The sequence below is a fragment of the Carettochelys insculpta genome, chromosome 9, assembly GCF_033958435.1.
Source record: "Carettochelys insculpta isolate YL-2023 chromosome 9, ASM3395843v1, whole genome shotgun sequence".
Classification (NCBI taxonomy): domain Eukaryota; kingdom Metazoa; phylum Chordata; order Testudines; family Carettochelyidae; genus Carettochelys; species Carettochelys insculpta.
In genome coordinates, this window is record NC_134145.1 from 3,088,578 (window position 1) to 3,103,192 (window position 14,615).

General features: G+C 46.8%; 1 protein-coding gene across 2 annotated transcripts in view; it reads left to right on the plus strand.

The window, feature by feature from the left end:
• RNF220 (ring finger protein 220) overlaps nucleotides 1-14,615 on the plus strand; it is a 322,120-nt gene that overhangs the window by 303,576 nt on the left and 3,929 nt on the right. For both annotated transcript variants that reach the window (XM_075002647.1, XM_075002648.1), the window contains 2 exons: nucleotides 3,435-3,543; nucleotides 4,899-4,973. In XM_075002647.1, the coding sequence (XP_074858748.1) occupies nucleotides 3,435-3,543; nucleotides 4,899-4,973 (184 nt within the window). The remainder of the gene's footprint in view (nucleotides 1-3,434; nucleotides 3,544-4,898; nucleotides 4,974-14,615) is intronic.

A 14,615-nucleotide genomic window follows, 5' to 3' on the forward strand; every position in this document is an offset into this window, starting at 1 on the left:
ACAGACTAGAGGTGAGCAAACTTTTTACACTGAGCCTCACTTTTCGTCCCTGCAGTTAGCAGCGCCCTTCTCCTCCTGCAACCTACCTAATATAATCCGAACCAATGGAAATGTTGGTTATGCTCATATGGAAAAAAAAGAAAAAGTCTTTTGGCACATGTAAGAAGATAAGTCTGTAATATGTAAAAACTTTATTAATTGATATATCAATATGAATACACAGACACCAAAACAGTAACAGTTCAACATTTTAATCTGGTGGATGAGCCTGAGACCCAGCTGCCGATCGTGCTACACCCCGCTTATGAAATTCCACACCGCCACTTGAACATCCCTGTTAAAGACTCAAGCCACCCCTCAATCTTCTCTTGCTTAACCTAAATAGATTGACCTCCTTGGTTCTGTCGCCAGAAGGCAAGTTTTCTAAGCCTTCAGTCGTTCCCAAGGCTCTTCTGTGAATCTTCTCCATTTTATCAACTTCCTTTTTCAACTGTGGATACCAGAATCGGAAAACCTATTCTACCAGCGCAAACACAGAAGTGAAGTAATCTCTCCACTCCTACTCAAAGTTCCCTGTTTATGCATCCTGGGGTCGCATTAGTCTTTTTGGCTGCTGCATCACACTGGTAGTTCGTGTTTGCCTGAATGTGACCCCCAAATCTTTGTTCAGAGTCCCTGCTTTCCCAAAGTAGAGTCCCCCATGCTGTAAGCATGGCCTGCATTCTTTGTTCCTTGATGTACATGTTTATAGTTAGCCATATTAAAATATATAGCTTGCTTGTGCCCAGTGTACCAAGCACTACAGATCACTCTGTATCAATAACTTGTCCTCTCCATTATTTGCTACTTGCCCAGTTTTTGTGTCAACTGAAAACTTTATCAATGATGATTTGATTTTCTTCTCGCTCATTGATGAAAATGAAAGGAGTAGGGTAGAGCCAAGAATTGATCCCTAAAGGAGCTTGCTAGAAACATACCTATTGGTGGTGATTTCCCATTTACGGTTACTTTTTGAGATCTATCAGTTAGCCAGTTTTTAATCTATTTAACATGTCCTGTTAGTTACCTCATTCTAGTTTTTTAGTTAATACATCATGTAGCATCAAGTCCAGCTCTACAGAGAAATCTAAATATCTGCACTATTAACCTTTATCAACCAAACTTGTAATCTCATCAAAAAGATATCCAGTTAATTTGACAGGATCTGTTTTCTATAAATCCACATTGATTGGCATTAATTATAATCTAGTTAAATCCTTTAATTCTTTACTAATCAACTCCTTTATGACCTGCTCCATTTATCTTGCTCAGGAGCAGTGTCAAACTGACGAGCCCATAGTTACCCCAGGCAGCCCGTTCACCTTTTTTAAATGTTGGCATGTCATCAGCTTTCTTCCAGTCGTCTGGAACTTCTCCACTGTTCCAAGATGTACTGAAAGTGAGCATCAGCTTCTGAGACCACTCTTTTAAAACTCTTGGATGCAGGTTGTCTGGACTGCTTAGTTCAAAATGTCTAAATTTAGTAACTTCTGTTTAACATCCTCGTTAGGTATTAACAGAAATTGTGATATGACTACTGTTGCTTTTATGAGAAACACCTTGTCAGCAGTAGAGCAGCAGTCTGATCTTTGTTGGGATGACATTGACATGGGACCTCATTCACTGACAGAGAAAGAAGCGAGTGAATACTGCTCCCACCCTTTAGTTTCTGCTAATACACATTCCGAATAATGTTGTAATCCCATTGTGGCTTCCGACCATTCAGAGGAACCGCAGACATGATATCCACTGCCCGGCAACTGCAAGAAAAATGTCGTAAACAAACCCAAACCTTACATATGAGTTTCATTGACCTGACCAAAGCATTCGACTCCGTCACTCACAGCACCTGTGGACCATCCTGTCAAAGATCAGCTGCCCCAAAAAATTCATTAGCATTTCAAGGCTGCTTCACTACAACATGACTGCCACCGTATTGAGCAACAGCGGATCCCAAAGTGACTCCTTTGAGGTCAAAATAGGAGTCAAGCAAGGCTGCGTTATCACCCCATCACCAATCTCCATCTTCATCACCAAGACCCTTCACCTCATTGACGGCAAGCTTCCAGATGGCGTGAGATTGTCTGTCTGTAAAATGAGCGGGAAGCTTTTCAATCTCAGGAGACTGAAGGCTAAGAGCAAGGCTTCCCCAACCTTGATCATGGAGCTCCGGTACACGGGTTGACAACATGGTTGTTGCTCTTTCTTCCACAGCCCTTCAGACCATTGTAAGTGCCTTCACTGCAGCATATGGGAATCTCAGACTCACATGGACCATCAAAAAGGCCGAGGTGCTCCACCAGCCTTCACTGATGGGACAATCTCATGCACCTTCTATTGAAGCCAGTGGAGAACTGCTGGAAAATGTGGAGCACTTCCCATACCTTGGAAGTCATCTTTCCACTAAAGTAAACATTGATGTGGAAATCCAGCTTTGTCTGAGCCATGAAAGCTCTGCTTTTGCCCACCTGAGACGAAGGGTCTCCAAGAACCAGGACATCTATCTCAAGACAAAGCTCCTTGCATACTGTGTAGTGGTTGTTCCAACACTACTGTACGCATGTGAAACCTGGACAACATGCAAGCGTCATTTGAAGGCACTTGAACAATATCATCAATGCTGCCTCAAGAGAATCCTAAATATCTCTTGGGAGGATAGACGCACGAACAGTAGCATCCCGGAAGAGTCGAACGTGACCATCGCTAAAGCCATTATCATTTATCAACAACTTGTTTAGACTGATCATGTGGTTTGGATGTCTGATCAGCGCCTCCCAAAACAGATTCTGTTTTCTGAGTTGGAGGAAGGAGAGAGGAACGTTGGGAGCCAGCAGAAGGGATATAAGGACATGCAACATCGGTGTAGACACTTGGAAGAGCCTTGCCCAAGGCCATTTCCAGTGGAGAATGGTAATTTGTGAGGGGGTGATGCAATTTGAGGGGTCCTGCTGTAGTGGAGACGAGGAGAGGCAGACAAGAAGAAAAAGCATCAAAAAGTGCCCTGCACCCTTCCAACAGCTACCAGCACCTGCCCCTTCTGCGATAAGAGCTGCGGCTCCAAAATTGGGCTGGTCAGCCATCAACAGACTTACAAATGGGAGGGTGACATGAAGACATCCTGCTCATTACTGAGTGACCGCCAACATGAACAATCCTTCTCTTTTTCAGATCTCCGCTGAGGCTTTACAACACGACAGTGTGTGTGCCAGAGCTTCTGGCTGAAAGAATGTAAACTGGGGCTTCTTAACCCTCCTTTTCAAACAGTCCTTTGTGTATGCTGAACTTGTTCCTTTGGACCTTGTCGCTACATTTTCTTCACCTACCAAAACGACCTTAAATTTGACTTTTGTAAAGCCCGTTTACCCAGTAGCCTTGACTTTCCCAATCTCTTTCAGAATTACAGAAGACTCTGCAGTGACGACATTTGAAGCGCTAAAGGCTCGTGTCCGTGAGTTAGAAAGGCAGCTTTCCCGTGGAGACCGCTATAAATGTCTCATTTGCATGGTGAGTAGCACTCCAGAATCTGAACATGTTTTAATACCTTTGATGTGTCTTTGCTGCGGTGGCAAGAGGGGAAAAAATTATTTCTTCGGTAAGTGAAACTGTGCCTGTCCAACCCGAGGAAAAAACTCTGGCTAAACATGTTGCACGTTTTTGTCCGTCCGCGTGTGTGTGTGTGTGTGTGTGTGAGAGAGAGAGAGAGAGAGAGAGAGAGAGAGAGAGAGAGAGAGAGTTATATCAGAAGTTTGTAACTTCACAGGACAGCACTCTGATTTCAGATGGACTGTCCAGTGCTTCCAGATGCCTGGGTGGTTCTCTGCTTGCACATGTGTAAGGAGAGGAGAATTTGAGACCGACCATGCGGCTTGAAGGCACAAATGCTGCCCGTGTGTTTAAAAGTTGCCTGTATCCTATTAGTTGTGCATGTGTTGATTCTTTGGCTTCTCTAAAGAAGGGCTGCAGCTCCCTCTAATGGTTCAGAACCTGCAGCTGTTTTTCTCTCCTTTGGTTTTATTTCTGAGCTCTGTTTGTTTGTCCTGTGGGTCAGTAGAAAACGAAAATGTTGATGGGATGAAGATGCTGGTGAAACTTGAGCTTGAGCTGAGGAGCAACGCATGCATGCATGCTGACTTGCTCACTCCTGGCAGTAGATAGGTCAGACGCCCGTCTCTAATGTGAGGCAAGACATACAATCCGTGGTTGATTTTTTTACCCTCACTATTAAATCGCTTGACCACACTAGAGAGTGAATACTTTGCCAGCTGAAATTACTGTGGTATTCTGGGTAGGTGGTGAAGCTGTTCTGGCAGAGCGAGAGTTAATCTTGTCCCTTATCTCTGCTCTTGCACACCTCTGATGATTTTTCCATTGGGAGTATACAGCCACAACTTTCTCGTGATAAAAAGACTCATGGAATAGCCAGAGCTGGCCTGGATCAACTGACTCAGACTGACGGGGCTATAACATTCAAGTGTAGACTTACCTCTCTAGGTAACCAGCCTGAGCCGTCTGACCCTCCCAGGTGGGTTATGGGCTTCTGGCAGGCACAGAAATGCCCTCTAGGAGACTTTCCACCTCTGTTGTTCAAAGTATGAGCCCTCTGCTTAGTTTTCACGCTGCCCCAAAGTCAGTGAGAGCTTGCCTGGTTTGTGTGCTTTGTTTCGGTCTGGAGCGTCAATGTAAGGAGCAACTCCTGAGCCGTTTTCTTACCAAGGTGGTCGTAATGGGGGAGTGTTCGTACTGGGTAACTGCTTTCTTCCCCTGCCCTCTCCCCGAAGCCAGTATTTGGGTGAGGTAACTGTAGGCTGGGACTCTACCAGCCTTTCCTGTGACAAGAATGCCTTTGCTTTTCTCTTCAGGACTCCTACACAATGCCCCTGACTTCCATTCAGTGCTGGCATGTGCACTGTGAAGAATGCTGGCTGCGGACTCTGGTGAGGCACTTTGCTACTTTCTCATGGATTTCTCCCTCTCCCCAGACTTGTACTTGCATTGGAGGAGGAGGGTCTTGCTTTATCTGCAGTGGGCAAAGTGGGATTATGCGTAGGTGGGGTACCTAACCTTTTAGTAAACACACCAGTCAGATCGGGTCCCTCAGGTTTAATTTCATTTGGTGGAATTGGGTCTGAGTTACCATCACCGAGGAGTAGTCTTGCTAGCCATGTACTCACTGATGGAAGGCATCAGTGCCGGAACGCTGGCCGTGTGGAATTCCTATAGATTTCCAAAGGAATTTCATGCACTGTGCAGCTTCAGAACGGGAACTAGATTCACTTAGCAGGGAGCCAGTGACCTGTGCAGTACCCATCTTCTGGGAAACCCAAAGAAAAGCATCTCTGTAACAGAGAATATAATAGGTCATATCTATTTGTTAGTGCTGTTCTGGTCTCCTCCTCCGAATACTCGAAACAACCTCGTGAAATTTTGCAACAATTTGGTTATCTGGAAATTGAGCACTGTTGGAAATATAAAGTAGATAGTTCCCTACCCCCAGGATTTGCCTTTTTGTTTGTTTGTTGGTTTTTCCAAAGGGACACTGTTATGTTAAAATTCATACTGTGAACCAAAGGGTTGTCTTTCCTTTCCTAAACCTGCCTCTGTTGGGTTTTTAAGTCTGCTGTTATTTCCCCCACCGATGCTGACCATAACTTTTGCATTTTGCTCAACATGGACAATGGAGATTTGAGCTAGTCACTTTGTGATGCTCACTCAGTAGCAGGATGCTACAGGGTTGGGTTGCAGATGATACGTGGAATAGAATTTTTCTACAAGCTGCTGCTATTAGGTCCTGCAAAATCTTATTTTTACAGAACACACTGTATAAATGTGGAGCTTCTTCTAATCTGGTGGTGGTCCTTTTATTCTGCCTTTTAAATATCTTGGTGAGAAAAGTTACTGGGATGGTGAAACGCCTGCAGGTTTCGGTACTAATAGCAACCTCAGTAATCCAACTGTCCCCAGGCTGTATGTTATATCTCTTCAGCTGCACCCCGTCACTGTTGAGATTACTCAGGCTTATTTAGGCATTTAGCAGCACATTGCAGAAGACACATGCACTGCTATATAGCAATAAGGTTTTCCAACAAATGTGCACACCGCTGCCTTGGCTGATTCTAGGTAAAATCAGATTCTTCAGTGCTGGCTGCAAATGGAAGACAGTATATTTCTATCTCACGCTGGATTTCACTCCTCCTTTTCCTTCGCCCCTTTTCTCCCTGCCTCCGTACGATGGTCTTTGGGGTCAGCAGCACCTACTGTAAGACCTTCTGAGGCCACTCAACCCAAACCCCTTTGTTCCATGTATAGCTTTGCAGCATCCCACCGCCAGAAACAAGACTGAACCTCTCGGAGGTTCCTGCACTTCTGGCATTAGGAGTTTGGCATTCACTCCTGCAAGGAGGGAAGTGTTTAAATTTGGTCTGACCCCTTTCTCCACGGGGATGGATAGGGACAGGGTTTGCTGTGTACCAGCCTGCACAGAGCATGGTGCTGAGCAGGCAGGGTGGAAGGGACTATTCCAGCAGGATGTAGGTTTAGGTGCTGGCACTTGTGTTAGGGAAACAATTAATAAGTGGCCACTCATCTGTTCCCCAGCCTTACCCTCTCCCTGCAGCCCGCAGTTTATTAAAGCCGGGCTTTCACAAGGCGTGCTCATACTCTCTCCCGGCTCCCAAATCTCCCAGCCTACATTCGCATGTTTCTAATGTAACCATTAAAATGTAGCCCGAAGACAGCAATAAAAACCCTGGAACGCCTTGGTGCTTTTGTGTCTTGATCAAAGTCAATGTGTGTAATCTCGTTAAGACTGCTCACCCCCCCCTTTGTGAATTTAATGGCATACAGCAGCTGGGCTCAGTGTTTAATACTCACCAACCTGCACTGTTCTAATTAAGGTATCTCCTTTTATTTCGGGCACAAAAGAGACTCTTGTTTTCTTTAACAAGCGAGGAGCTGTGGGATAGTGTGTGTAATAATTGGTGCCGTTACCTTTCCCTGGGTATAAAGGCAGCTCCCCTTGGGGGTGGCAGGGAAAGCAGAAATAGCCTGCGCGTGCAGTACACATGGAAAGATTTGATGAAGGGGAAGGGGCAACATTTTTCTTCTGTTGTGCAATAAACAATTTGTTGGAGTTAATAGGAGTTGTGGGCGGGGGAATTGTGTTGGGCTTCCGGATGCTTCTGAGGAGGCTGGAGATCTGCCCTCCCCCTTAGTGAACAGACTAGTTTTCCTATGCCTGTGTTTTTCTACGCGAAGCTGAGTTGTAATGTCAGGTTCGGTTTGCTTGTGCTTTATATTAAGGCCAAGAAACAGGGGGTCAGGGTGGGAGACAAGTGTCGCGCAGGGAGACACTTGCTGCCCGTTTCGGTCTCCGAGGAGCAGGGAGGGTGAAATGATGATTAAAATGTGTGAGGGCTGAAGCTTTTCTAGGGGCTGAGCACCCCCGACTTCCATTCGTGTCCTCAGGATTGGGCCCTTAATATATCCTGCTCTGAAAAAAGAGGCACTTTGAAAACTGCATCATGGGGCTTCTCTGTGTGTGTGTCTGATTCCGGATCAGCTCTGCAGAGTTGATTGGTAAAAACCTGGGGTGTGGTTTTCTGCTAGCTGATCCTGCAAACTCAGGTGGGCTCTGAGAGTCTCACTGCCCCCAAGGTGCTCCATTTGGAACATAAGCTATCGGTTCCGGGAATGAGCCCTTGCCCGGAGAAAACTCCGTGTCCCCAGCCCATTGCTGTCTCAGCTTGCTTCAGCAGTTCCAGCCAGCGGATTGGATTGCACACACACAGGGTGCAGGCCTGCTCAGTTTCCTACTTACTCACCAGAATCAAACTGTAATCTTCACTGGCTTAATTTGTCTGTGGGTTTTTTGGTTTTTCAGACTATATTTGTGGGCTAGGTTTTATTTATAGGCTTTTCTCTCAGGCGCATCAGTGCAGCGTTTGAATTGCAACATCCCACAAGTCAGAGGAAGAAGAGGTATCATTGTCCCCAGTTTACAGCCAGGAAAACAGAGGCACAAACATTAAGTGTTGGTTTCTTTTTTTCCCCCAAGGTTGCATTGGACGTCTGCCCAGGATCTTGCAAATCCTAGCCTGAGAATTTCTAAGTACAGTATTCATCTACTCTAAAACCAGACAGGAATTTTATATCTAGCACAGGCCAGACAACTTTGCAGAATTTCTTGCACAGATCTTTTAGAAACACATGCAGGCTTGAGTTGAAAATTGTCAGTGATGGAGAATCCACCATAACCTTTGGTAAATTGTTCCAGTGGTTAGTTGCCTTTGCTGGTAAACATTTGCCCCAGATTTCCAGTCTCAGTCTGTAGAGCTTCATCTGCCAGACACAAAGGGCCTCATAGTAGGCCTTTCTCTGCTAGATTGAAGAGCCTATTACCAAATATTTTTTCTATGCTGGGTACTTCTAAATGGTGATCATATCACCTCTTAACCATCTCTTTGTTAAGCTAAATAGGCTGAGCTCCTTGAGCCTGTCACTAAAAGGCAGATTGTCTAATCTCTTAATCGTTCTCAAGGCTCTTCTCTGAACCCTCTGCCATTCGTCAGCATGCTGCTTGAGGTGTGGATTGCAGTAGGTGTAACACCAGTGCCAGGCACAGAGGGTAAATAACCTCACTGCTTCTACTCAGGATTCCCTTCTTTATGCATCCCAGGATGGCATTGGACCTTTTTGCTGCAAGGTCACACTAGGAGTTCATGTTCAGCTGATTTATCTAGCATGACTCTCAAATCTTTTCAGAGTCCCTGCTTCCTGGATGGAATCCCCTGCTTTTGTATGTGGCCCCATGGTGTTTGTTCTTAGATAGATACATTTATGCTTAGCTGTATTAAAGCACACATTATGTGTTCGCATTCAGCTTACCAGTTGATCCAGATTGTGCCGAATCAGTACAATCTGTCTGCTTCATTTTTACCACTCCCTTAATTTTTTTTATCAGTGATGATTGTGTGTTTATATCTGTGTCATGGACAAAAACAATAAATAGTGTAAGGCCAAGAGCTGCTCTCTGTAGGACCTTACTAGAAACAAGGCCATTCAAGGATGATTCCCTACTCTTTGTTTCATTTTGAGGGCTACTGGTTAACTTTTAATCCATTTATTGTGTGCCACATTTCTCAAGTTAATGAGAATCAGGCAGCATCAAGTCAAATGCCTTGCAGAACCCTAAATATATTACATCAGCATTAATACTTTTATCAACTAAACTTGTTACCTCATCAAAAAAGAGACCAATTTGCCAGGCTCTATTTTCCATACACACGTCGATTTGCATTAATAACATTACCCTCCTTTAGTTCTCTTTTTATTGAATTCAGTATCAGATGCTCCATTTTCTTGCCCAGGATTAATTACCTGGGTTTGCCCATTTACCGTGTTTTTAAATTTAGAACATTAGCTTTCTGAAACTTCGTGAGTGCTCCAGCACTTATTGAAAATCAGCTTAACAGTCTAGTAAGCCCCTAAGCCAGCTCTTTCAAAACTGTTGGATGCGAGTTACTTGCATCTACTGATGATAAAAAGTCTAAATGTAGTGGTTGCCATTTAAAGTAGTGGAATGAAAAGTGTTGTCACCATAAAATAAGATTACATCATCAGTTTTTACCTCAAATATAGAACTGAAATAGCTATTGAACACTTTATTGATACTTTTAGTATTTTCATTTAGTAATGGACCAGTGCCACTGTTAGAATTGTTTTTATTTGTAATATATTTTTAAAACCCCTTATTGTCCTTAACTCTTCTGGCCATAGATTTCTCTTAGCGTCCGTTTGCTTCCCTGATCAGTTTTCTACAGTTTCTCATTTCTGGTTTATATGAATTACTATCAATTTCCTGTTTCTTTATCATTTTTGTTTTGTGTTGCTGCCTTTCCCCCTTCCCCCTTTGTTCCTTTCTTTTTCCCCTCACTTGTGAGATTGTGGCATTTCAGGATCTAATTAGGTGTTCTTAAATGAACAAGTTATTCACATGAATTACAGCTCCAAGACCCTGGTGTGCCTCTTAGCATGTGAGCTGTGTGTGAGGTGTGGCTGTGTTGTAGTTCTGGATGGGAGAGCATTTTTATCTGCAAAAACAACGAGGGGTCCTGTGGCACCTTATAGATTAACAGAAATGTATGAGCATAAGCTTTCGTTTTTATCTGTGCACCAAGACCCAACTCTTTCTTTGCATATTCATGCATAATCTGGTTAGCAATTCTCAAACTATGGCCTATTTGAATATAAGTAAATGGTGCCACTACAAGACCAAACAATGTTTTGCTTTAAAAAAAAAAAAAGCCTCTCGGTTCCTGGAACCCACCCTCACCAATGCCTTTTAAACAGATCCGTGAGAAAAGACTTGTTCTCAGATATTTTTCTGGTTGACATTACTAGTTTAATACTGAGCCTTGTAACTCTTCTCAGGTAACTAATACGTCTCCCAGAATACAGCCCACATACTGCAGCTGGCTATTTGCAAAGCTACCGTAATCATTTTAAAGCTGTAATTCTTTCCTGTCTTTCACAGGCTTGTGCCACATCCTTTGTGGATTTTTCTTGACGCTTCAAGGGGTAGCAGTTCTCTTCTGTCCTCTATGGGGCATGGATCTAGCTTTTTATATTGTGGTTCTAGAGGCCTGAAGAAGGATCAGACCAGACATCAGAGTTAAGCCCTTCAGGCCAGGCTAGTATCTCTCTCATTCTTGCTTCAAGAACATCTCTGTGTCCAGGCACATACGTACAGACTAGGTTGCTGCAGAGTCCAAACCATCAAGCTGGGTCTTCCCAGCATGAACACCCTGAGGCGGACAGTTTGCAACAGTTTGCAATATTCAAAGCAATACGCGTACCTCCACTGCTGTGGAAGTAAGAGAAGAAACACAAATTCAGATGAGTGGTTTGCTTTCAAGTGTGGCCTACAGAACGGGGGCACATTTTGTGGGCACGGACCCATTCATAGCGACGGAGAAGTATGGTCTAGTTCAGGGCCTGGAGAACCTGGGTTCTGTTCCCATCTCTGGCCGTGGCGCTCTTTATACCAGTGGGTGTCTTCCTGCAGCTTTCTCTGTCTGATTTGCCTTTGTAAAATAGGGTGAGTAGCATGCACTTTGGAGGGGTGATTTGAGTGTTGTTGGTGGCTTTGTAAGTGGGAGCCTGTTTGCCTTCATCTCCTTTGCTTCTGGGTAGTGTGTTCTGTTTGGAAACTGATCGCTGGTCACCGACTGACAGGACAGCAGAAACTAGCAGAGCCCTTCCTTTGTTTCCTGTCTTTCACTGGCTGAAAACAAACGCTGTGTAATTCTATTTTAAGAGGAAGCTGTAAGACAAAAAGCTCCAGTCCTTACTGGCACCAAATAAGCCCTAACAGCTTCTCACGCCGCAGCTCTTGTTAATTTATTTTTCACACTACCCAAAATGATTAGCCCATATTGTGAATCAATCACTTGCCAAATTTCAATTAAGGCGGGAGGGAAAAAAGAAATCCCATCCTGGTCCCAGCCTCTTTTCTCTCCTGTGTTTCAGCCCTGGAGCAAACTTCTTGCAGCAGTTTTACAAACCACTGCAAACTGAGGTTTATAACGGAAAAGCTGAGATGGCCTGGGCTGTTGCACGCGCTGCTATAACACATCAAGGCTTTTCCATGGAGCAATGATGAAAGGAGCAGAAAGATCAGGGTAGGGGAAGGAATGGCTGACAGGTGTGGCTTATTATTCCACACCGTTTTTATTTCCAGGGAAAAGTTTAGTAACCCCAGCTGGCAGGTGAGGAACGGGGGAACAAATACTTTTCCATTGTCCCTGTGCCAGGGCATGTGTGTGTGTTTAATTGCCTATCGTAATAAATGCTACGTACCACCAGAAGTGTGGTCAGATGCAAGGAACGAGGTTGTAAGTGATTATAGTGCTTAAAACAGGCCTCCGCGCTTAGAACTCAGGGGTCTGAATGTAGCACATGTGCTGGTGTGCACAGGGACATCATCTTTCAAAAAAGCTCTTCCCGGGAGACCAAAGTCGTCATTTTTTCCTGAACTGTTTAACACCAAACATAAATACAAGGGGGACCCAGAGACTCTGGGCCTTCAAGCAGCCTGGCAGCACATGCAGCTGGAAGTTCAAGCCACAGAAGGTAGCTGAGGTGGCATTGTTCTCACTCTGCTCATGGTCCAGTCGGAAACAAGCACAGGCAAAACAGCATTCTCCCCATGTTGCAAACTGTCCACCCCAGAGTGTTCCTCTTTGGCGGGGAGGGGGGAGCCAGCTTGCTCGTTTGGATTCTGCAGCAGCCTAGTCTGTACCTATGTGCCTGGACACAGGGATGTTCCTGAAGTGAGATCGAGAGAGGTACCAGCCCGGCCTGAAGGGCAGAACTCTGATGTCTGCTCTGATCCTTCCTCAGGCTTCTAGAACCACAATTTCCTTTTGTTCAGCTTGGGTCACGTTGAAGCACGGCCCAGATCCAGGACAGGGACCAGCTCAAGGTGTAATCAGGGGCAGAGCTGCCCAAGTGGCAGAAACCACCTGTGTTGGAGTTGTGCATTCTGATGGGCCTGAAAGTCGTTTCCACGGAACACTCCAAGCGCGTGTGGAAAAGCAGTTCCCAGCTGGGCTGGGAGTAGCTAGCGCAAAGCCTTGTGGGTTGGGATCCCACAAGGCACCAGAACGTCGGGGAGGCAGCAGTTCAGACCAGCCCCCTCAGTATGCAGGGTGTACCCGTGGGACCCTTTCCTAACCAGAGAAAAGAGACAGTAATAGATTCCAACCCCAGAAGGGGCCGTTGCCATCCAGGCCATCCTCCTCTGTAGCACAGGCCAGGAACCTGCCCCCAGATAATTGCTGGCGTTCTGGGCCTTGCTTGGCCCTGTGTTCTGGTGGGCATTGGGTAGTGGAATGGCACCTACTGAGGACAAGTTCAGTCTACAGGGGATCCTCTGCATCCTGGGTCCCCTGTCTGGCAAGAGCTGAGCTGCACATGCGCACGGTACGCGCCTGGCTTTCAAATGGGAATGTGTTGGCTGTCGCACGCAGACCCCCAGCTGTCAGCTGTAGTTAATGCAGTTACTCCAGAGAAGAGCAGGGAGCTGGCAGACTTCCCTGCTCAGGATGAGGCTGCAGAGTGATCTGGGGCTTGGATTACTGACTACCCCCTCATCTCCTGTCAGCAAGCAGGGGAGTTGGGTGAAGTGGGTGGGCCCAGCAAGGCCCAGCAGTGACAGCACTTCCCTGTGTTCCGAGCCGGCATTCTGGTCCCCAGTCTCCGGGACCCATGCAAGCTGGCAGTGGGTTCTCTCTCTAATAGGGCTACACACCCCTGCAGTCCAGGAGATGGCCTGGCTGAAGCTGAGTGCAGCGAGGGGAAGAGCTGGAATGGGACTTTCCTGCTCGGTTTGCCCCTTTAGAGAGGGAACCCCAATTCCACACGTGCTGTGTGTGGGGCTGGGCTGGGGGACAGCAGCAAGCGGAAGAGTTGGGTGCTCACGCCAGCCTGTGCTTGTGCTTTGCTGCAGGGGTCCGGAGGTTGTGTTTTGATGCCATCTGTTAGCAGGTAAAGCCAGCACTTCTTGGTGTCCTCTGCTGTGGCACTGCTGCCCGGCTCGCCGGGAGAGGAGGGTTCGCAGTCACAGAGCCAGCTTCCTGTCACTTTTCTCATCAGCTGTCTGTCGCAGCTGCCAATCAAAGGACGACCAACTTAGGGTGCCCTCAGTCTGTGGCTTATTGGCACCCTGTGCCTATCAGGAGCCGTGACGGGTGGCACCCCGGCCATTGTTTCACTCGGGGCCATTCTCACATCATCCCTGTTACCTTGCCGGGGTCTAGAGTTTGCCTGGCGGCAGATGCAGACAGCTGCTGTAGCATGGGGCCCAGAGCTTGGCATGCCCATTCTCGGGGGCTGCCCTGGATAGTGCGGCGCTGTGCACAGGGCCTTGGAGAGGCCCTGGAATGCAGCTAGTTGAACCCCTGGGTTGTCTCAGTCACCCTTGCTGGGTGGCCTCTCGGAGGCAAGAGGGCAGCCTCTGCATGCCCCCCAAGCCACAGCCTCTGGGGGAGAACTTCAGCCCCACAGGACACTGGTATCTCCCTGTGGAGGCAGGTGGGGGGCTGTGGTGGTGGCTGCAGTAGCTTGTCTTGAGGCAGCCCTACCTTGAGGGATGCCACTTGCAGCCCAAGGGGGCCTGCGAGCTGCACACAGCCACTAGGTCGCCTCTTGGCCCCCTGAAGGGCCCTCAGCAGGCTCAGGTAGAAACAAGACCTCTCACTGAGGCTGACTGTCCGCATGCTGCTCCCTCTGCTGAAGCCTGGGGAGCAGTGACTGTCCCTGCACACCTTATCGGCCTGTTCCGTGACTGCCACAGCCACCCATAAAAGCATCCTGCTTTGTCATGCAGTCCCACTGGCTGCGTTGGTAGCTGTGGGTCAGCCCCAGGACCTCTAAAAGCATGTGCCACCACTGTCCTGTTATTCCCCTGGTTGGTCCAGCCATCAGCGCAAGGCAGCACTACCCCAAATGTGGGCAACATCTGAACGCCCCAGGCCAGCACGTGTGGTTTGGTCAGGTGGGACGCAAGCAGCGGGACA